Genomic DNA, 23602 nt, shown 5'->3' with positions numbered 1-23602 from the left:
AGTGCTCTGACTCGGTATAAGTCAGTTTCTCAAGTTCCTATGTTCCTATCTGCACTGGGGCAAATGTGTATCTGAAGCTTCAATACCTTTCCTGTGTAATATTGTAATTCTCATAGGACACAGGACTTTTTATCCTTTAGTCACCATGGTTTACATTTTTAATGTGTTGTTGTAAGCCACCCAGAGAACACTGTTGTGGAAAGTCATACATTATATTATAAATAAAGTCTCTGTAAGTACCTTTAAAAAATTTATTTAGCCCAAAGCTATGTCTTCTGAGATGTCACAGCTTCTTCACACACTGTACGTTCATTTCCATTAATAAGAAAGGGTAAGTCTCACCGTGCCTTTGCTATGATACCAGAGAGTTGAGCCATCAAACACCTGCTTGGAATTGATGTTGTTTGATGGCCAGGGAGAGATCAGCTGCAATAACTACATACTTGAATTTGTACTCTTTCTGTGGGACTCTACTGAAAAATCTGTTCATAAATTCTTGGGTCTCCCAAGCTTTTTAACCATGTAGGAGTACTATACCTACGAGGCTCAGTTAGTGGAGATTCAACGGAGCTTTCAGCAGCCACAGAACGGATATAGAGTGGTACCTCGGGTTAAGTACTTAATTCATTCCAGAGGTCCACACTTAACCTGAAACTGTTCTTAACCTGAAGCACCACTTTAGCTAATGGGGCCTCCTGCTGCCGTCGCACCGCCAGAGCACGATTTCTGTTCTCATCCTGAAGCAAAGTTCTTAACCTGAAGCACTATTTCTGGGTTAGCGGAGTCTTTAACCTGAAGCATATGTAACCTGAGGTACCACTGTATTGAAGAGCATAATATGTACCTTTTAAAGTGGCAATGTGCATACTTTCTAATGCCTTTGCATTTAGTAGAGTGGAGGTGCATAAGGGTTTTGCTTTTTTTAACTGAACTGAAACTGACACCAGCAGTTCTTGAAACATTTCCTGAAAATAAAGGAATTATTTACTGAAACTATATAAATGCCAGGTGTTGCTTACTGTTGGGTGCCTTCAGTACAGGAGACTGCCTCTGCCCAGCGTGAATCCACACACCTTGGTCACCATGCGAGGCCCTCGTTTAACTGGGGACCCGCCAAGTGTTTAAAACGCTGGTAAGCAAACTTCCCGGCCACACAGAGCTCTTCTTCAGGCCTGGTGTTCACAGGAAAGGAACACCTGCTCTGCCAGGCTCACTTTCCACCCAGCAAAGCCTGCAAACCAGGAACGACTCTGAGGGAGAGAGAGAGAGGAGCCGCCTTCCAGCAGTTCATCCCAAAGTGTGGCAACTTTCCCTCAGCCTTCAGGCGCCTCGCCTCTCCTTCACTATCTCACACACAAAACTCCAGGCCCCGCCTCCCTGGACAGGCCCCGCCCCGGCTCCTCCCACCCTCGTGGCACAGCCAGTCAACGCGAGGCTGTGACATCAGCGCAGGGAAGCCGACCGGGGAAAGGAGCGAGGTGGATACATTGTAGCGATTCCTTTTCCTGTCTCGGCGCTCGAGAGACGTTCCGCGAGCAGCCGGGCGCTGGGGCCAAGCTGGGGCGGGAGGGGAGCCGCGAGAGAAGGGCGGGCGGCCGCTTCTTCCGGCCGGGAGCTCCGGCGGGCGCGGGTCGCAACAAAGGAGGGATTGCGCCTTTCGCCAGCGCCCAGGAGGATCGGGAAGACCCCTGAATTTCCGACCCGGCTGCCGCGCGCAAAACTTCATACTGTTGGGGGAGAGGGAGGAGGACCAGAAGGAGGGGCGAGGCGAGGCGGCCCGGGAGGGAAGCGCTGCTGGTGGCCTCGGCTCCCCCGACGGCACGATGCTGTCCAACACCCAGAACCAGAACCCCCAAATACTTTTCCCCAACCCGCCGCCGCCGCCCCCGCCGCCGATCCAGCCGCCCCAACAGCAGCAGCAGCAACAACTGGCCCAGCAACAACAATTCCCCCAGTTCCACATCAAGTCCGTCCTCCCGATCAAGAAAAACGCCATCACGGATGATTACAAGGTCACCACGCAAGTCCTAGGGCTGGGGATTAATGGGAAAGTTTTGGAAATCTTCAACAAGAAAACTGGAGACAAATTCGCTCTGAAGGTAAGGCGGGTTGCCGGCGGTGGGAGCGGAGCGAATCGGGTCGAGGTCCCGGGAGGCCGATTCTGATCCTTTTCTTGATTTAAAAGTTTTCCCTATCCTCTGTTAGAAGTTTTAAATTCCTGTGGGGCTGTCATTCCCCGTGAAAGCAACCGCCGAAATGAATAGTGGACTTGTTTCCGAGTAAACACCATTAGGATCGGGCTCTTGTAGACCCTGCCTGTGGCAGATCGATCCGTAGCGGCGTAGAACAATAAAACTTGCTCCATTTTGATGCGTGACGTGTGTCTATCGGGGGCGGCTGATCGGGGGTGGAGGTGGGGGTGGCGGGTATTGTGTCTAGTTTAAACCCGCAGGCTGGCGAAGTTGCAGTGGAGGCGCCGTGCTTTACGGCCTAGGCAGGAGTTCCGCACTTACTCACCAGTGGAAAGTTCTGACCCCCTTTTTTAAGGGATGGGGGGCAGCTGATGATGTAATCACGTGGCGGGGTTTGTTTAGTTTACTCTTACTTCTTACTCCTCCTTACCAATGCCGCCTTTTTCAATCGGATCCCGCGTTTGAATGAACTGCGAGGAGTTGCCGGGGGTGGGGGATCCCCAGCGGCTCAAGAGCGCGGGGGGGCTGTAATCTTAGCCCCACTTACCTGGGTGTAAACCCCACTGAACCCATGCTTCTGAGTAGGCACGGGAAAGCTTATGCTGTCCAGCCTTGGAGCCAACTCCTAGGGTCCGAGGGGGTCTTCGGCCCCTCCCAATAAAATATTTGAAGGGGCTGCCCCCCCCCAAGTTGATTGGTATTGCCATTCAAATACTGTGCCTGCACCGTGTCATGTGATCGATTATTCGGGGCCGGGCTTCCCTGGGACCCCGGTTATTTTATTCAAGTTGGCAACCCTGTGCCCAGTGTTGTCAATATAGGCTTGGCACTTGACCCTTCTCTCTCTCTCTCTGCCCCCCACCCCACCCTCTGCAGGGGGTTGCAATGTGTTTTGTGACCGGTCCTAGGACTGGGAGAAGGACTTAGCTCGTGTCTCCGGGGTGGGGGGTGGTGGCGACAAACAAGAGAATCGAAAGCCAGGCGTGGACAGCTGCTGCATCTCACGTGGGGCCGCCGCAGACCACAGCCCCCGGTATAGAAGTGGTAAACGAGTGGGGTGGGGGGGGGACGGCTCCGTAACGACTCGGAGGTGGACCCTCCACCCGCACTCACGAGCCATTAATTTTGGGTCCCGTGGGGGGGTTCCCTTCTCTCCCACCCCCTCCCCCGCTTTTATTTAAAGTCCCGCTTCTGTAAAAGCCTCCCAAAGTGGTTCGGGAGGAGGCAGTTCCTGGTCTTTAGGGAAACGGTTAGTTTCGCCATCGCCGGTCCCTCCCCCTCTTTCCCCGCAGGTCTGAGTAAGAGGAGGAGGAGGAGGGACGAGGCGAAATGGACCCTCCGCCGATCTCTGCTCGGCAGTGAAAGGAAGGCGACCGCGTCGGGGAGGAGGGGCTTCCGCGTGGGGAGTCTTCTCCTCAGGCTGGTCGTCTAGTCACGACAAGGCTTTTTAAAAAGAAAAAAGAAAACGCGCCGCCCACCATGAGCAGCGAACCTCTTGGTGAGGAAAATGGAGATTCGCCAGTGGTCCTCTTAACAGGTATGTTGACAGCTCACGTGTTTCCTCAGCTTTCACAAGGGAAAGAGAGAACAGGGCGGCTGGACTTCCTTGGCTGCCCCCTGAGTGTGTGTGTGTGTGGGGGGGGTCCTTTTCTGGTAAATGGAAGTCATTTTCAGGCACTAAGGCCGCAATCCTAACCCCACTCACCAGGGAACAGCCCTACTTTAGTTCAGTGGGGTTTACTTCCGAGTAAACGTAGTTGGGCTCCTGCTGTAAACCGCCCCCCCCCCACAGACACACACCACTTTGAGCCTCTCCTGATTTTTTTCTAAGGACATGTCAATTTGTGTAGGGGTAAAACACAGAAGATTAAAAAAACCCAGTGTACATGTGCGAGAGCATATGCGCTACAATTGAAGTGCCCTTTGTATTTCCTATAAAGTGAATGTAAAAAATCTAGCTTTGTTAAAATGTGCGCCCTGTGTAAAAAAAGCATAGCTGTCAACTTTCCCCTTTTTTAAAAGGGAAAGTCCCTTATTCCGAATAGGATTCCTCACAAGAATAGTTGACAGCTATGAAAAAAGGGGTGAACCCCCGCTTCTTTCTGTCCTGCATTCTCAACATTCAGATTTCCACAAATATAGCAGGTGAGAGGCTAAAAGATATTTACAGTCTTATATGTAAAAATCCTTTTGTATTATATTAGTTACAGAGAGCAGCGTCATTTGTGAAAGCGTGCTACGGTTGTGGGCGTTCCTAATACAGTATATGTCCGAACTTTTTATTTGGAATACCTCATTTTGCGTTTAAATGTGAGTTCATTTTACAGGTGGGAACTTAGGCTGTGTGTGTGTGAGCGACTTGTCTACCTAGATAGGAGAAGCATGACTACCTAGATACTGGACCTGAGACTCCCTGTTCCACATCCACCCATTCATCTATGACATCAAGCTGGCAGTGGCTGTTCTGGGAGGTCCACGTGGTATAGAGTGTTGGACTTGGGAGACCTACATTTAAATCCCTGCTCAGCCATGAAGTTGACTGGCTGGCCTTGAGGATGTCTGTCTCAGCCTAACCTTAATACCAATTAATAATAAAGAATACTGGATGGTAACAGCCAAAATAGCTCTGCAACTAAGACTACAGAAGTTATTAGCCCACAATTATCCAGGAGAGTGTGTGTTTTTTTACCAGCTTGAGCTAAGAGACAAACATTTCAGATAGTGGCTGAATACTGTGTCATTGTGTCTCTGGTTTTTGTGAACTGAGGCCTGTGAGAATGAGCAATAGAATCCTGAAGTGGTCAAATGACCTTGGGCAGCAACATCTTAAGTGATAAAAAGATGCAGCAGAAAGCTAACACATCGGGGAAGTGAGCTGGAATAGATATTGTTTCTCTGATAGCCCCCCCCCCCGAAACTTATAAAGGTTGTATTTTGCCTGCAATGAGATTCAACAGGTAGCTCCCTCAAAACCTCCATTTCCCCCCTGTGCTTAAAATCGTACAACCTCAGGGTTCTACTGCTTCATTCTGTTGCATATAAAGATCAGCCCTCACTGGAATGCCAAGGGAGACTGCTGTTTTTCCATCCATGAAATGGAAATAATTTAAACCTACCTTGCAGGTGTGTTCTAAGGGCATAAGAAAGGAATGTAAAGCACTGCGGTGATTAGTATTCTTCATCTTCTTGAACTCCCTCCTGACATTGGTTTGAATTCAGTGGTACCTCAGGATGTGAATGGGATCCGTTCCGGAGCCCTGTTCGCATCCTGAACAGAACGTAATGCGCGCGTGCGCAGGTCGCGTTTCACCGCTTCCGCACATGCGCGTGACATCATTTTGACCATCTGTGCATGCGCGAGCGGTGTAACCCGGAAGTAACACGCTCTGTTACTTCCGGGTCGCCGTGGAGTGCAACCCGAAAATACTTATTCTGAAGCGTATTTATCCCGAGGTATGACTGTAATTTACATTCTGTTTGACTGGCTGACCTCCTCCAATGGAAACTTTTTAGAAGTAAAACTCTCCACATGGGTCTGAATGATCTCATAATACTTTGCATACAGTCAATGTTTGTTTTGTTCTTTGTTTCGAAACGTACCTTCTCATCACTAGTATTTGTGTAATATTTCTGCGTCAGCTGTCACTGCCTTCTCACTTCAGAAATATTTGGGTGCATGAGGACAGTATGCCATTACAGCACTACTGTCAAAAGGTGCTGGCTTGTGTGGCTGTTGCATATAACTAGGGTGTGACTTTATAAATCTCCTTTATGATGAACACAAATCTAATCTAAACCAACCATGAACAAAAGGCTTAACAAGACTCAAACCCACAGCCTTGTGAGATAAAGTTTAAAGAATGGAGTGAGCGATTCCATGAGATTCTGCCAGTAAGAAAATGGCACCTTCATTGATATTCCTTCATGTGATTCATCATATAATAATAGTTATCTAAAAGTTAACCTGTAGAATGCTTAATTACCCTGACCATTCTCATTTCTAGAGACCCCTTGGGCTTAATTCAATAAGGCTGATTCAATAATTATGTTAGACAGCATTGTGGTGTATTGTTCATTGTGACATAGGTGGTACATATGTGTTTGGAGCATGAACCCTTTTCTAAATGACTTTGGAAGTGGTGAACGTGAGATGGATACATCTCTGCTGCCTCTTCCAGAAATTTGGAGCAGCCTGTGTCTTAGACATAAATTTGCTCCCACACATTAGCTGTTCAGAAATGCTATACATTATCTTGTTAATTGTAAAGATGGAAAAACAAGAAGTCTCCTTCTGTTGCAATTAAATCTTATTTCCCCTTTTTTTGAAACATCCGTTTTACAAGCAACTGGAAAGAAAAACCCCGGCAATTCTCATGCAAAGCAAATGTCTCTGTGTAGCCATAAATGCTGAGCTTAAAAAGAGCCTGTGGAAAATGCTCTTTTACCTAATCAGCTGAATGGCAGATTCCTGCATTTTGCTGGGGAACATGCACATTTATCACTATTATTATGTCTGAGACACACTAATTCTATCCCCCCCATCTAAGCTGTAAATGAATAGGCTCAGCTTCTATTTTGACAGAACACTCTTAATCAATTCAGCAGTTGCCACAACCACTCTAAATTGTAAGTTTCTAACGCTCCCCTGTGTGAAGCAAGAGGCACGAGGGTTGGGGCGGAAGAGAAGGCGTACACTCCAGTATCTCCATGACCACTCTGCGTTGAAAACATGGGTTGAGATAAGGCATGCAGGTCTCTAAGCGCCATTTATCTTGCCGACAGCAAAGCACAATGCCACAGTCATGCGCTGTATCTCACTTTGACTTTTTTAATAAACTGGAACCAATTAAAGTGACATTTATAGGCTGGGAGTAATACGTTAGTGGTGAATAATACGTCACACAATATTAAACTTTGTTCTTAGAACCTAGGTCTTTTGTTATTTATCAGTATGAGACCTGTACAGATGGAATGTATGTGGCCAAATGTGATATTGCCAGTGTTGACCAGTGGTTAGAGAACTAGACCAGAGACTTGGGATGTGTGTGTGTCTCTGTGTGAATCTATCTCCAGTATTGGCCTTCTGCAGATCAGTTCACCTCATGTCTGTTACCTTCTTTTCTTTCCATTGGACAGAAATAAATAATGGCATCTATCTTTGAGGGTTCAAAGAGATTTACTTGTGTTGTTTTGGTAATCCAGTTTACATAGGAAGCTGCCTTATACTAAGTCAGACCAGTGGTACATCGATATTGACTACATCAACTAGCAGTGACTTTTCAGGGTTTCAGGCAGGGGTCTCTCCTAGTCCAATCTGGAGATACCAAGGTTGAACCTGGGACCTTATTCAGGCATATATTGTGCCACTGAGTTAGATGCGCTTTTCCTAACTGGTGAGGTCATGGCAGGGATGAGATTATAGTGGGGGGCTTGGGTGGACACATGTCACTCATACTAGCCAGAGTGATCTACTGTTGGTAGGACTGATTAGGGTTAAAACAAACACACTTGTACCTAGCACAATGAAGCCCTGATCTAAGCTGGGGCAAATGTTTTGTAAAGTCTTGGCTTTCACTGTTTGTAGACATGACATTCTGTTTCCACTTCTCTCTAGGGGGGGAACTCTTACTCTCTGCTCCCTCTCCTTGTGAATGAGCTTAAACCATTTATCAAATGCGTCAATTTCAGTGCAAAGTACAGGTCTGTGACCCTTTCTAGTTTCATTTAAACTGTTGAATTAGTTGTTTGAGAGTTTGAGCAGGTAGCGCTACCTGGTTGTTTACTGATGCCTGGAGTTTTCTTCCAAACTCATCATTTGCCAAACATGGGCTGAAGTGGGGCTTATATACAGTACATTAGAAATATATTGCTTTTGTTTGGTTGTTATCCATATCTGTATATAAACTAAAGGCGACTATTTAGCAATGTCAACACAAAAAAAACAACAACTGAACAAACCAGATATCTGGAAAGAATTGCAACAGAGCTTGTCTTGCTTCCGGTAAGGTTACAAAGGATTGGACTGAGTTGTTGCCAGGAGCTAAAGCTGAAACTTTCCCTGCAATTCTGCCCATTTGACTCTTCCCATTGGTGTTTCTTGTTTCCAGCGGTCATGGGGCATTAATGCAAACTTGGCTCAAAGGGGAAGACAATTGTAAACCTCATAAATATTAGAGTACTGCTTTTAGTTATGCTTGGTCCTGTTGGGAATTCCCTTGAAAGGGCCTGTTGCTAAATCTGCCCTCATTTTAGGTGCTCTTACATTATGATTTGATGACTACTTATCTCCATGATATGAACAGGGGGAAATGGTTTCATTTATTTAAGAACATGGGTTACTACAGACATATCATCATATAACATTAAAACCCAATCAAGCAATTCAAAGCAAATTGAAGGGTGTACATCAAACAATAGAGGTCGTTTCACAAAAACCACACAAATCTTAACTGTCAAGGGTGCATCTTTAGCACATGATAGAAACTACATAATGAGGCTGCTTGACATGCCACCTCCTCTGGGAACTCCATGCTTTGGAAATTGTATTAAGTCCATGTATGTTTAAGCTGAATAAATCTAAGTTTCCCAGCAAAGTGTTTCAAGTAGCCATGGTATATAGGACAACCTTGTCTATGAAATATATTTAGAGCACAAAACAGTGGAGGTCTACTTAGAAGTAAGGTCTATGGAGTTAAGTTGGGCTTACTCCCAAGTAAGTGTGAAGAGGATTTCAGCAGCCATTCATTAAAGAACTAAAACTCAGCAGTATGATAAAATCTTGCAGGTGACTTCCTTTAAAAGATGTTGGCTGGTCACTGATTTCTGCTATACAAAATGAAATTGGAAAAGCACTCAGTAGTAATTAAACCCTGGCAGGTTGAAAACAGCAAGTTGTCTTTGTATCCATTCAGACCTGGACACCTTTTCCTCTAGAAAGCAATTCTGTAAAGTGGAAGGAAACTTTCCATTGACAGTGGCAAGTAGCTCAGGAGAAGCACTTTGGCAAAATTTGTACTATACTGTCCTCGTCAAATGGCAGCTTGAAGGTCAATGTTTGTGGCCAGTTATTTGCAGAAATGATTGCTTCCCCCTCAAGCTGCTGAAACATCTTGACAGACAGGAATAAAGTGTACGAACGATGGGAAATCTGGAGTATGTAAATCACTCCTGACTTTACCTGGATCTGTTTATTGCTAATGAGGTCCAGGCATTATGTGACACAGATTGCAGAACTGGGAAAACAACACCTCAGACTGAATATTCAAAGCGGATGGTGTTTACAGTTTTATATGAGATCCAGGGACATGGTATGACTGGCTTCCTTAATTCAACTTTTTATTTAAAAATAGACCAGGCGGCCTTCATCTTGGTATTGGTTGTTGGCATTACATTCTCCCATACCCTTTTGGAGAGGCGAGCCATTGCTGTAGCTGCCAGTACGCTTGTCCAGCTCAGTGTGGATGGAGAGATTGCTAGTTCTGATGGAGCCCAGGTAGACAGAATCGTCTACAACCTCAAGTGTGTGGTCACCAGTATTGACGTGTTGAGTTTGGGCAATGTTCTGACCCTTTATCTGCCTCAGCTGCAACAAAACATGTCTCTCCCATATTGGCTTCTACAGCCACAGCATGCTCTGTAACTCTCCAAAGGTTTGGCTTTATTTGTGGCAGCACCTACACTTTGGAGCCCCCTGCCTATTGACATCAAGCAGGTGCTCTCACTGTACCCTTTTGAACACCTGCTTACAAACATTCTGGTCTAGACAAGTATACCCAGATGCTTAGAAAATGAGGTACTTTTAATCTGTTTAGTACTGTATTTTAACTTTTGTATGCTTTAAAATGTGGTTGTAATTTTTTCTTGTTCTATCTTTTTGTAAACCGCTTTGAGGTTTTCAGTTGTTGGTTTTTTTACAATCAAGCAGTGTATACATTTTATTAAATAAATAAATAAATAAATAAATATCATTTTAAAAAAAAATTGAAACAACTGATGAACTGTTGTCATCAAAAAGCCTTCAAGAGATGTCTGAAAGTTGGCAGCGAAGATCTCTGCTGGCAAAATACTCCACAGAATGGGACCAGTGACACTAAATGTCTGACTTCTTCTTGAAGCCAGAGTCAGGTTTCTGAAACATGAGGAACAACTAACAGCCCTGTTCTGAATGTTCCCAGTAACTGAGTTGGAATATAAGGGCTCAGAGGGTCCTTAGGGCATCCTGTAGCCAGGTTCAGGCCTTGATTCTTAACACAACCTGGTGGCATAGGGGCAGCCATTGCAGATGTTTTAGCAGAGGTTTTCCATGCTGTCAGCCATCTCTCTTGATCAGCAATCTACCTGCTCCATTCTGTACCAGCTGGAGTGTACTAGTCAAGGGCCACCCCACCTAGAGCATATGCAGCAATCCAATCATGAGGTTACTAAATGCATGGACCGCAGTTGTCATCCAGATATGGCTTGTAAAAAGCACTCATAGCCATAGGAGTCACTTAGAATCATAGAATCGTAGAGTTGAAAGGGAACTCAATGGTCATCTAGTCCAACCCCCCGAATCTCAGCTAAACTTGGGTCTCTAATGACAATATATATCCATTCGTACCCCAAAGCTGTGTACCTGCTTTTTCAGAGGGAGTGCAGTCCTATACAGAACAAGCATCATATGTGTTCCTTTGAATGTGGAAAAACAAAACCTGGCCATTAGAAGTGTGCAGATTTTTACCCCCCCCCCCCATTTTGACAGCCTGAGAATAATTCCATTGTTCACAGTGATGGGTGTATGTGTGTTTATTACTCCTTAACTTAAGATAATCTCATTTAGTCCAGCTGAAAAGATTTTTCACTGGTGTGGTTAACACAGTTGCTATTGATCAGCCTATTTAATGCACATCATAATGGCAGCCAGCCCAATCTATTTCAAAACTAAGGTACTCTGATTTATGCTGGCTTGCTTCAAAGGGGATTCAGTCCGTTTAAATCTGAGGGCATCTTCACAAAGGAAGCAAGGACTGTGTTTTTTGGTCTGGAATAGGTCACAAATGTTTTCTAATGTGAGGCAAGCCATTTTGAATTCAAATGGACGTAACAATCAGTGCAGGTTTCTTCTTTGATTTTGTCATGGGGGAAATGCAAAAAACTGTGCTTTAGATGTCATCTGCAAAAATGATGTCACTATTTTGGCTATGCTGGGATTTGGATTGAACTGCTTCTGATTTATTTTATTGGGAAGTTTACATTTGAACAGGACCAAAATTCAAAGCATTGTTTAAATATCACAAATTTATTTAAGGCTCATTTACTCCCACCTCTCCTCACTCATGCAAATACCCCTCTCTCCACATTTTGTTGTAACTATGGTTTAGTGTTCAGAGATTTGGAACTTCACATCGGAACTCAGTTTAGGCAGTACAATAGGATGGGCTGCTCCTGTCTTCTCCTTAAGTAAAAAGAACTAGAGTTCATTATTCAGATTTCCCTCCCTTCAACCCCCCCCCACTGCCCAATATTTCTGAGTTACTACTTTGGAGCCAGTTTGGTCATTTATTTAGGAAATTATCTGGATGTCTGCTTCGTATCCAGCTTGAGAACATGGAATAGGTTCAACTTCTCATCCCTTCATCATCTATATTTATTCTCTGTATTCCCCTCTCCCAATCATGTGCTTGGATAAAAGAAGCATTGTGAAATATGATCTGGTTGTTCCGTTGCAACCACAATTAGTTTTCAGGACTTGGGTCCTTTTTTAGCTGTTATATGTGGAATGCTAACATGAAGGGGCCACCTCTGGTTGTTGTTTATATCTTCTCTGGGAAGAATATCCAAGCATGAGCTTTCTAGTATAAGTGCTTTCAGGCAGGGAGAACCACCAGATTTAGGGCTCAAGTTAATCATTAATTAGGGTGTGTGATTAGATCTCATGAAGACTTCTTCCTAATATATTGAAGCTTCTGCTCTTGGCTGGGATCAGAGATTGCAAATGGGACAGGCTATGGGCTTTGACTTGTGTTGTTTTGATCTTCAGTCAGAATGATTTGGGTCAAAAGCAATCTTGGTCGGGGCAGGAAATGTTGCTGCTACTTTCTTTTCTCTTTTGCTGCTACTTTCTTTTCTCTACTTTCTTTTCCCTCAAATGCTAGCTGTTGTGCTTGATACCTGGACAAATGGTCTGACAACTTCCTATGACTTTAGCTAAAAACTTAATGTAGTCCTTGGGATGTACACCTTTGTTCAAACTACCGTCAGGAAAAAAAGTGTGTTATTCTCTCTCTTGCAGTAACTCCAACTGAAGTGTTAAACTCTACCCACCTAAGTGTTCGCCTGGATTTATGCATATTTCACTATAGTGACACTGTCAGTTCTTCAGATAACTCTTTCTGTTGCCTGTTGGTTATGTATACAGCCTTTGTCTTAAATGCTTTCTGTGGCTACATGGACTCTTCATGTTATCTTCAGTCCCAATTTTTCCTGAGAAGTCTAAAGTGGGTCCTTATGCAGCAGTTAAAACATCGAAGCAAAATGTTACCACGGAGACTTTTTTTGCTGACTTTATTTCCCCCCACCCACTCCAAAGGACACATTTTTTAATTGGCACAGTGTTTGTTTCTGTCTGTACTGGTTTGGAATAAAAATTCCCTGCATTTTAAGCATCTAAGGCAGGCACCCCCAAACTCAGCCCTCCAGATGTTTTGGGACTACAACTCCCATCATCCCTAGCTAACAGGACCAGTGGTCAGGGTTGATGGGAATTGTAGTCCCAAAACATCTGAAGGGCCGAGTTTGGGGGTGCCTGATCTAAGGTCTCTCTATTGGAAAAAATGATATAAATGCAGGTCTCATGAGTTCTAAAAGAGGCTTCTAGGCTGAGTCAAGTCCTAGATTGAGTGTCCCTGTTGTTTCATCTGTGTTCATGCATAATTTCCCTGTTTATTGTGTATTAATACAGGGCTTCTGTGTAGTGTTTTCCACCTGTGGACCTCAAAGTGCTTCACAGAGAGCAGCAAGCTTTCTAGAACATGTGCTGTTGACATTCATTCTTGTAGCACTTTGCTTCATGTAATGAGCCTTCTTCACTCAAGTGCATAGTGAGGCCTTGCCACCCTATGCATCTTTAGTCAGAACCAAGTCCCATCGATTCAATGGAATTACTCCCAGATAAATTCACATAGAATTCTTAGCTACACACTCAGCCCTTCATAACGCAGTGGCTTTCTAGAGTTCTACTGTGGCTCAGCTATATAAATTAAGTAGGCAAATAAATATGGGGAAGTAAGCACTGTAGTTGGGGACACAGATATGGTGCATAGGCTGTAATCCAGGCTTCCTCAACCTCGGCCCTCCAGATGTTTTTGGCTTACAACTCCCATGATCCCTAGCTAGCAGGACCAGTGGTCAGGGATGATGGGAGTTGTAGTCTCAAAACATCTGGAGGACCAAGGTTGAGGAAGCCTCCTATAATCATTCAAGAATGATTGTGGAAATGCATCAGAATGATAATGTTTGTGTGTGTGTGTATTTGCCAGGGAGATCCAGTTGACTGTGGTCCTAGTGACACAAGGTAACAGTGCAGGGGGTCTGAGAGAGTGATACAGTGGATAGCAGGTAGGGAAGGGTTTAGCAAAGGCTGCAGCACAGGCAAACTCAGGAAAGAGTTTGTGGAAGAAGTCGATATTGAGGGGAGACTTCGAAGGCAGAGAGAGGAACAGGTTTATTCATTTATAAAAATTATTTATTTACTGCCATTTATATAATGCAGTCCCAGAGTGTTGCACAACAATGAAATGTAACATAAAACAGAACAAAAGCATCATGAAATGACTGGCCAGTCAAAAAAAAGCTTCAAACAGCTGCCTAGGCCTGTTTGCATAAAAAGCAGGATTAAAGAGGCACCTGAGAGTCAAAAGTGAGGATGCAGCTGATCCTCGGCTGGAAGAGTGTTTCACAGCATGGGACCAGCAACACTAAATGCCTGGCTTCTGCTTTAGGCCAATTGAGCTTCTGTATTTTTTGGGAGCGCATTTTTGCTGCTGCTGCTGCTGCTGGTAGATAATCAGTCTGTTGTTTGAATTAGACACTGATTATAGCTCTAGTGGAAAAACAGCCAATACGGAAGAGGGAAAAAGAACTGTAGAGTTGGTTGACTTTTTACTTCTATATTTGACAGTTTGGACTCCAGCAGTATTTCCTGCTAAATGTCTTCAGCTGTGGTTCCAAAAATAGCCCAGAGCAAGGTCTCCTTTCCTTGGCATCACAGAGACCCTCTTTATTTATCTCTTTGTTTACAGGCTGCAGTGACGACTTGCTATGATTCCAGCCACTTAGTATTCTAGCCAAGGAATCTTGGAATTTGTGTCTACTTTTTTCTTTTAAAAAAAATGTTCTGTTTGGAAAGCCTTAGTAAACACTGCCTTTAAGAATGTGGTAAATCTGTGAGTAGGAGATCACCCTAGAGAAGCGTTAACATACAAACAGAAATGTCGCATTGTGGTTTGAGATTGCTGGCAAGCAGCTATGAACCTGTTTTAGAGCAATGTATAAGGTTGACCAGGATTTTATATTTCATTCATTTTATTTGGCTAAAATGGCTACTTTGGACTAGTGTATCAAAGAAGAGACTGGGGTTTGTATCCTAAGTAATGGAAGTTAACCATCCTGTTAGCGCAAGGATTTGCACTTGTGCAATAGGGCTTACTGCCCCCATCCTCTCCCCATGAGCCCATTAAATCTGTCCTGGGTTTTCCCCAAACCCTTCAGAGCAGAGTTGAGAAAGTGCAGGAGGAAGAAAGGTGGGAAGTCCTGTTGCATGAGGTCACCTTCAGACTTCCAAGAATAACTGTCCTGCCTGACGTGTATCTTGTTGTAGTGAAGGACGGTCTGAAAGGGTAATATCAACAAGGAACTGTAATTTGAATCTGTTTTAGTTTAACTTTTGTATGTTTTAAAGTAGGGTTGTGAATTTTTCTTGATTTTACTGTTTTATCTTTCGTAAACGGCTTTGATTTTTTTTTTTTTTAAAGCAACAGCAACCAAGCAATAATCTTAGATAGGAGTTTTTCATAAGACCTATTCGGACATTGTCAAAATGTGTAAGCCATCATGGAAGGGTGAAGCAATGGGGACCATCATCCTAGCTTTTCCTCCGCCTCATATCTTTTTTGTTGTTGTCTTATATGAGTTGGAATGTGACTGTTGCACTGGGTAGCCCTTTGTCTCCATTGAGATTCCACCTGGAGATCTTGATTTTCCAAGGTATGTAGTTACTTAACTGTATCAGAATCTGGTTATGCATTTCAGTATACTTATTTCCCTGTAAACAAATGCATAGACATGCCCACTAATGCCCTGGAGCAGTTGAACTCAATGTTCTGATGTCGACTCTCCTGACTTAACAGGTAGGTGTGTTATGTAACGTAATTCATTTTCTTTCGTATGCCAGAGATTTGAAACAATTACCTTACAGGCAAATAGTTTTAAAATATGGAAGGCGCAACAGGCAGATGCTGTTCCTAATTTGTAATTCGTTTATGGTAGAATGAAGCGTGAACAGTGCCTTACATAGTATTCACACATAGTAGTAACCCTGAGGCCTGTGTTTTAGGCCCCATCTGCACTATACAATTAAAGCAGTTATCAAACCACTTTAAACAGTGATGACCCCCCCCCCCAAAAAAAGAATCCTGGGAACTGTGGTTTGTAAAGGGTGCTGAGAGTTGTTAGAAAATCCCTATTCCCCCTCAGAACTACAATCCCAAATGGTTTCGCAATCACTTTCTCTTCCCAAGGAACTCTGGAGATTGCAGCCATGTGAGGGGAATAGCAGCCTATAGTGCAGATGGAGCCATAATTGCCAATCACAGCACAGTTGCTATGGCACCCCACATGCCCTTAACTTAGACCATGTTCCAGAAAGACATCAGCAGGCAGGGGGCAGGGACTCTTAACATGCCTTGTAGTGTTGTCCTTTGCTCCCATTAAACCATGTTTACACACCCCATATATTTAAAGCATTCTTACACTGCTTCAATAGTCATGGCTTCCCACGAAGCATCCTGGGGACCGGTAGTTGTTAAGGTTGCTGGCAGTTGTATCTTTTTGCAGTGTTTCCTAACAATTCCCAGCATCCTTAACAATCTACAATTCCCAGGATTCTTTGGGGGAAGCCATTAGTGTTGCCATGGTTTAAGAATGCTTTAAATGTGTCCTGTGATAATATTGCATCTAGTTCTCTAGCAATAAATCATGTGAAACAGTCATACTTGCTGGGAAGACGGAATTATTGCACCAACACTTGCTGATCTGATTTCTGAGAAACTACTGTTCACAGACAACAGGAAAACTTCCTGGGTGGCATCATTTGGGCAAAGTCATGATGTCATGGTAAAAGGTGGATGTTTGGAAAGCCCTAATATAACTACACTTATCACTGCACCTCTCAGAGACCCCACCATTAGGACCACCAAAATATGTGAAACTGAATGCCCGAGAGCCGCTGTAATTGAGTTTTGCTAAGAATGCACAAAACATAACAATGTTGATAATGACTATCAGGCATAGAAAATAGAAAGAACTGAAGGAAGGGGTGGAGTGCCACTTTATATGTTTTGTGTACGCACAAATAGAAATGAATGAGTTGATGGCAGTTGCACAGTGTATGGCTGATCTGTAAATAGAATGGACCAAGCTGGGTGCTTCGTTAAACAATTATTTCCTTTTCTATGTTTATGACTCTAAAGACTAAAAGCATGCTCAGGCTGTGAGTCTCTTTCCAGCTACTTTCTAAAAGAGTTTTGTCCTAAGACTTGGAGAACCTCAAAGCTATGCATCTGTCACCTCCCATGCACCCATGGGGGTCTTTCCTGGCACCCAAAGGGTCCCCTCCTCCTGCTGCAATTTTGCTTAATGAAGCTGTTGTGTGGGGTGCTTACATTTGTTCTCCTGTTTGCAAATGTGCTCAAGGGCCTGAAAAGGCTGACAACCCATACCTAAATTCTCAACAGACTGTGCCTGTTCAATTTCTTTAAGCAGGCTACAGTTGAAATGAGTTTAATAACAATAGGGACATTTTAAAAGATCCTCCTGTGAATTCAGAAGCATCCACAATATTCAGAGAATTACTTCTAAATGTGATTTCAGGGAAATGCAGTGATAAAACTCCGCTAAGGAAGTCTAACAGTATATATCTATTCAGTTCCATTTTAAAAATAGGGTCTATCAATAGATTGACTGCCTGGATTCAAGATTCTGACAGAGCCCTCATCTCAAACTGGGATACAGCGATATTGCTTTAGAAACCCAGCAAGAAGCCTTTGCATAGTCTAGCAAAATCAATCTCTCTTTCTTTCTGTTTTCCCCCCCTCTCTCTTTAAATGTTGGTCATTAAACAAGTAGTTCAGCAGTCCCATTAATCTTAACAAAATAAAATACTTTGGAGCAACACTGAAAATTAAGATTTTCGTTATTGAGATGGTCTTAAAGTGAGCTGCAGAGGCATTCGCCAGCACAGACGTTCCGGTTCTCAGTGTCTCTTCTGTATTGCCTTACCTGTTAGAGGTTTTCATTGGTGCTTGTGCATGCCAGTGATGTCAGTGGGTGGCTGATACTTAAAGGCAATCTGCCTGGGCCAAGCATGATTTCCTCCACTGATTTGGGGGCAGAATCAGTAGCTGAATGGGACCAGTAACTGAATGGTAATGTCGTATCTGTGGAATTGCTCCAGCAAGTTTCACCCATGTCTACTTTTTGGTGCTAGATAGATATATAATCCTGGTTGTTGTTCTTCCTGCCCTTCACCCTAAGCTCCCAGGGACCTTAAAACACAGTGTTTAAAACAGTTTAGGATAGGATAGGAGACACATTTCATTATGGCTTGCCAAAAGACATACATTCAAATAGCTGTTTATGTTTATAAACACCTGTTTATGTTTTAGTTGCTTGCCTTACAACCATCAGTGGCAGGATCCTGCTTGTTCAAACAATGAGCTGAACTTGTTCTTATCCTTTGTTCCTCCTCCACTGTATTTCCTCCTTCAGATTTTGCTTCACGTACTTGGTCTTTGCCGCAGTTGCTGGCATCCATCAGATTTTCATTTTCCTTAGAAAGAAGATTTGCCGGAAATAATCAGATTGGGATGCCTCTTTTAAATCCTCGGGACAATGCAGCCAGCTTTCTTTTTTCGGATGAGTAAGGCAAATGCCAAAGTCTGTCTGTCTGCGTGAGCCAGCAAAGCTTGCCAGCATCAGCAGCTGTGTAATTATCCAAATGACATCATCATCATAGTGAAATTGTGACTCAGCAGCTTTTAGCTGATGGGCTTGCCTGCCTTCATCGTGCTCAAGGAATCCAGAATATTGGACTGGCTCTGCATTGTGGATGAGAGCCATTAGGGAGTAGCCTATACACAGTGCCTATGTTGCAGCAGCAGTAGCACACAGTTGGATTTCCTTCAGGAGGGCTTGCTTTGTGGTTGAGAGTGGTGTTTCCATTACCGACAGCAGTACTTTGATCTTCCAGAGCCATGGAATCTGACACTGGGACAGCCTAGATTCTATTCTTGGGTCTGCCAATATACTATCAGATGACCTATATGCCACCCCATCCCCCTCACATGAAGTGAGTAAAATGAGAGTGACTGCTGGATGATCTGAGCCGGCTGTCTTATTGCTAATTGGTTTAGTAAGGGTTCATTTTGAAGGTCAGGGTGTTGCTATACAGGACACTGGGTTGTATTCGTTGTGGCTTTCTGAGGCAGAACTGAGCAGTATAGTATATGCTACTTGCTGCTTGTACATTCAGCAAAGTTCTTCCACTCTAGCAATCAAAAAGTTTCGCTGCTTCTCTTGCCGATTTCAGCACTGAAATATGGTGACCAGCCTCTGAATATGAGCAGAGTGTCCACTATTGACGTTCCATACAGATCAGATGATTCTCGGTGGCATTAGTGGAATGAATGCAGAAACTTTCTTTTTCATTTCTTTCATTTTTTTGTGTGTCATCATGCTATTCAGACAAATCTGTTCCATAAAAGCCCTTTCTTGTTGTATCAGTTCTAGGCTACTGTTGCCTGGTGTTGGTTTGTATTGTTTGTTCTACTTTCCTTACTCCTCAGCAGGTAAGGGTAGTGAAAACAAACAGAAAACAAACAAACAATTTACATGTAAATCGCAACGCATACCAAAATATATTAAATCTTCCAAAAGTGCAAGACGTCCAAACCCTCATATAATGTGAAAATAAGTCATTAGTTTTATCATTAACAAAGGTGGCGAAATGAAATGGTGGTTCTAGTCTCGGAGTGCTTTCTGTGAGAGGTGGTAGATTTTCATGCACACTTATCAGTTCTGTGTGCTTTTATCTTGAGAGAGCCCTCCTAGTATTATCTGGCAGGAGGAAGGCATGTGTTCTGTTTCTATTTTGTGTCACACAGCTGTGAAATCCTGCTGTATCCCATGCTTGACAAAGGATGCCCTTGAGAGAGTCTGTCAGATGACAACAGGTTGCAAGTCTGTCAGGTCATATTAGGATCTCATTTCGATCAGCAAGCTGAACACCTGTAGCTTACTCTTAAAAAATACCATCTTCTATTACCTGGATTTGAAAGGAAGGAGACAAAGACCCAGATAAAGCTGCAGTAAATTTTAGATTTTTGGTGTTGCAGAATGTTACCAGCTAATATCTCTTAATAAATCAAATGTGGATTGAATTGGTGGTTCATACAGTATTAGAACTGAAACATAACTAGCCTTTAAATTTGTATGCTTTTGCAAGCACAACACAAACGATAGAGACCCACGTACCCAACTGATTAAAAATGCATAGCCCCCCTAATATTACCATATGTTTATTTATGAATGTCTTCCCATGAAACATATTGAAGTGAGTCAATATGAACAGAGGAGCATTATGACACAGTATGCACTAAGTATACAGATTTTGCAACTCTCTTAATCCATTCATTATCGGAATTACCCATAGCAAAGTATATTTGTTTCAGTAATCCTAATGCTGCTTAGAGTCCACCACTTGTTTTGGTGTAAACTTAACAAATCCTACAAATGGAAATAAGGAATCAGGAGTTGGAGCTGGCGATCACTTGTCTGTCTTATTTTGGGAGATTGACTGTAGTAATTTCTGATGTACAGGTAGCTCAAATATATTAGATCTTCCCATAAATTGTAAGGCTCTGCTTAGCTTCATGCAACTACTGTCCAGGATTCAGGAGACACAATTTTCTGGCTGTCCTCTCCATATACAGAAGTACAGGTGTCTTATAGTCTCCAATATATTAATCTTTATGGCTCTTTTCATACAGCTTGCTAGATCATCATCATCACCATCATTTTATTTGTATGCCGCCTTTCCACAGTTAAAAACAATGCTCAAGGCGGCTTACAACATGACAAGATTTACATAATTACAAAAGTCATAAACAATAAACCACATCAAAAAATACACAACCAAATGGAAAATAATTTCCAAATAAATCAAAAACTAAAACTAAGAATAAAGCATTAATATCGCAGTTTAAAATAACGTAGGTAAAAAAATAACAGCAATTTAAATAAATAAAAACACAGAGCCCTCTCTACCCATCAGCAGCAGTCCTTTATGGAGCCCGTCAGGCCCCGCCCTAGGCCAGGTGGTGAGTGACAGGACTGGGGCGTTCAGCAGGGGAGTCCTCCTGGGTAGCTTGGCTCCCTACCAGTAAGGGGGGATAGAAACACATTATCGAGCTTGTAAGCGGCAACAGTTGTGCAGCTGGAGTAAGAATGCATTCATATCTGGTTTTTCACACACCTGCTGGTTATGTGAAGGCCTTATGAAGCAAAGTTGCAGTACCTGCACAGCAGATTACCACCACCACTCTGGGATGAGCTTTAAAAAGGTAATTTGTATCTTGCTTCCTCGCCCACAGTGCCAGATCTAGTACTGCAAATGCTGTGCAGAAAGTGCTAGGCTTTGAAGTCACTTGTTGCAGATCTAAGTCAGCACTGAGTAATGCTTTTAAGGTTTGCATACCCTTTTGAAAAGGTCTTTGCTTCTTCTAAATCCCTGAAGTGTTTGACTGGGAATAAAGCTTTGCATCAAAACACATAAGAGCTGAAGCAAGGAGGGTGAGAATGCCCTTTTAAAATCTCTGCTTAGCACGTCACCAGCATGCAGACAAACTTTGGCAAGCCCAGGTGACATTCCACTACAATCTGTTAGGTGAGGGTTAGTCCTCACAGCTGTTCCAGCTGCCATATTTGGCTCTTTGATTGTAGAAAAGTCCTTGGGCAGAGCAGTGCTATGCCTCAGGTACACTAGGGTGGGAGAAGAAATACCACTGAGTGACCTATACATGCTCAACCAGGGAGGCAAGGGGATTCAGAAACTCTGGAAAAATGGCTGGCATATCCATCGACACCCTGGAAACCTCAACAGTCAGGGACAAGTGCTGACAGTGATGCCCACATGCTGCTCTTATTGGTGGTGGTGGGAAGCCAATTAAATCATAACAATCAAGACTTTTTTGTGCAGTGATAATGTTCTTAAAGGGACACGGGTGGTGCTGTGGGTTAAACCACAGAGCCTAGGAATTGCCGATCAGAAGGTCGGCGATTCGAATAACCGCGACGGGGCGAGCTCCCGTTGCTCGATCCCTGCTCCTGCCAACCTAGCAGTTCGAAAGCATGTGAAAGTGCAAGTAGATAAATCGGTACCACTCTGGTGGGAAGGTAAACGGCGTTTCCGTGTGCTGCTCTGGTTCGCCAGAAGCGGCTTAGTCATGCTGGGCGCATGACCCGGAAGCTGTACGCCGGCTCCCTTGGCCAATAAAGCGAGATGAACGCCGCAACTCCAGAGTCGGTCACGACTGGACCTAATGGTCAGGGGTCCCTTTACCCTTAATGTTCTTAAGTATCTTCAGCATGCCAATGGAATTCATACCCAATAAGTGGTAATCAGTGTTCTTCCACGAGTAACAATGAGGGAGGAAGATAAGAAATCCAGGCCCAGAGTTCCGCATGATCAGACCCCTCCCCAGGTCCTTTGGCCAATTATGGTGAAAGAAGCCAATTAGGGAGCTTTCTGCAAATAGGATTTCCCAGCAGGAGGAAAATGAATTATCACTTCCAGGTCAGCGTGGCCTCAAACTCCCATAGCAACAAGGTTGATTGGCATTTGTATGAGGGAATTCCAGGAGAACAGGTTTCTAGTCTCCTAGGGGATGCACATACACAGACATCTTCCTGGAAAGGTCTGGTCAAGGAAAGAAATGCAACAGCCCTGGATGGTTTTTGGCAGTGAGCAGCACATGAAGGTAGTGCAGCACACACACACACACACACACACACTGCTTTACAAACTTTAGATTGGAATTTGAGCTGTAATAAAAATGGATGGCGGCCAGACTTTAGAAACCAGGGCTAATAAGGAGGCAGCATGTGACAAATGCATTCCTCTCACTACAGTGGCAATTGAATTAAGCTAGAGCACATAAATTGGAATCCAGCATGAGCAGAATAAGAGCAATGCACTGCACTTACAATGTGACATTTGCAGGAGTGGTTTATGCTCCCAGCATCTACCTAAGACATGTTGTTTTCCTAGATCTACAGTGCATTGCCAGAGAGGTGTATCCTAGGGACTCTTGCTGGGTGGTATAAGATACTAGGCCACAATTCCTGGCTTACACACAGCAAACATTAGTGAAGCAGTGTCAGGTTTTGTTTTTCCATGGTATTGTCTGTGATATCTCAGGGGATCCTGATATACCCTTTCTAGATGCCATGTTGTGTGGGCTTCCTTCGCCCATTATGTACTGAGGGTTAGCTAGTCTCTAGGGGGGACTAGCCCCTACTAGTCACACTGGCCTTGTGCGTACTGTGATAAATGTTACCTAGCCTCCTGAAAAGGGTAGACTAAGCCCAGAAGCTCATAGAAGATGGATTGTTTGAAAGTTGGCTGGGTCCAACATTCCTCAGGCCCTAAGCTCTTTTCATAATACTTCTTGTATAACTGGGATTGGAGAAGCTTAAATTCTTACAGTGCAAGACCTGGGATTTCTCTCTGTCAGCTGGGGAGGCATTTAGGTTGTGCCCTCAGGCTGTGAGAATCTGTGTTGCTGTTTGTAACCTCCTGGGACAACTCTGTCTAGTTAAATGCTAGTGCAAATGCAAATAATTAATTAGGTGTCATAAGGCCATCTGTCAGTTTTTTTAAAAAATATTTTTAAAGGTTACTTATTGGTATTTCTGAGACTTGGTCTCTAGTGGTTAGATGTTGTTGTTAGCAATCTGGTCTGCTGGGTGGCAGGGGCTGACATGGAGTTTTGGGGCATATCATTAAAACTAAAAGATTTCATGTGTACCCACAAAGACATGCAGTTAACCTTTGCCAGCAGCAAAGAAAATAGGCTTATGCTGGCACGAACCAATTA

General features: G+C 43.7%; 1 protein-coding gene across 1 annotated transcript in view; it reads left to right on the top strand.

The window, feature by feature from the left end:
- Window positions 1-1421: 1421 nt before the first annotated feature.
- MAPKAPK2 (MAPK activated protein kinase 2) overlaps window positions 1422-23602 on the top strand; it is an 83206-nt gene continuing 61025 nt past the window's right edge. The window contains exon 1 of the mRNA XM_083509039.1: window positions 1422-2099. Coding sequence (XP_083365165.1) covers window positions 1824-2099 — 276 coding nt within the window. The 5' untranslated portion in view covers window positions 1422-1823. The remainder of the gene's footprint in view (window positions 2100-23602) is intronic.

Source organism: Podarcis liolepis, assembly GCF_965112155.1.
Source record: "Podarcis liolepis genome assembly, chromosome: 6".
NCBI lineage: Eukaryota > Metazoa > Chordata > Lepidosauria > Squamata > Lacertidae > Podarcis > Podarcis liolepis.
The sequence above is the reverse complement of the archived record's forward strand: the minus strand, read 5'-3'. Positions and strand labels throughout refer to the sequence as shown.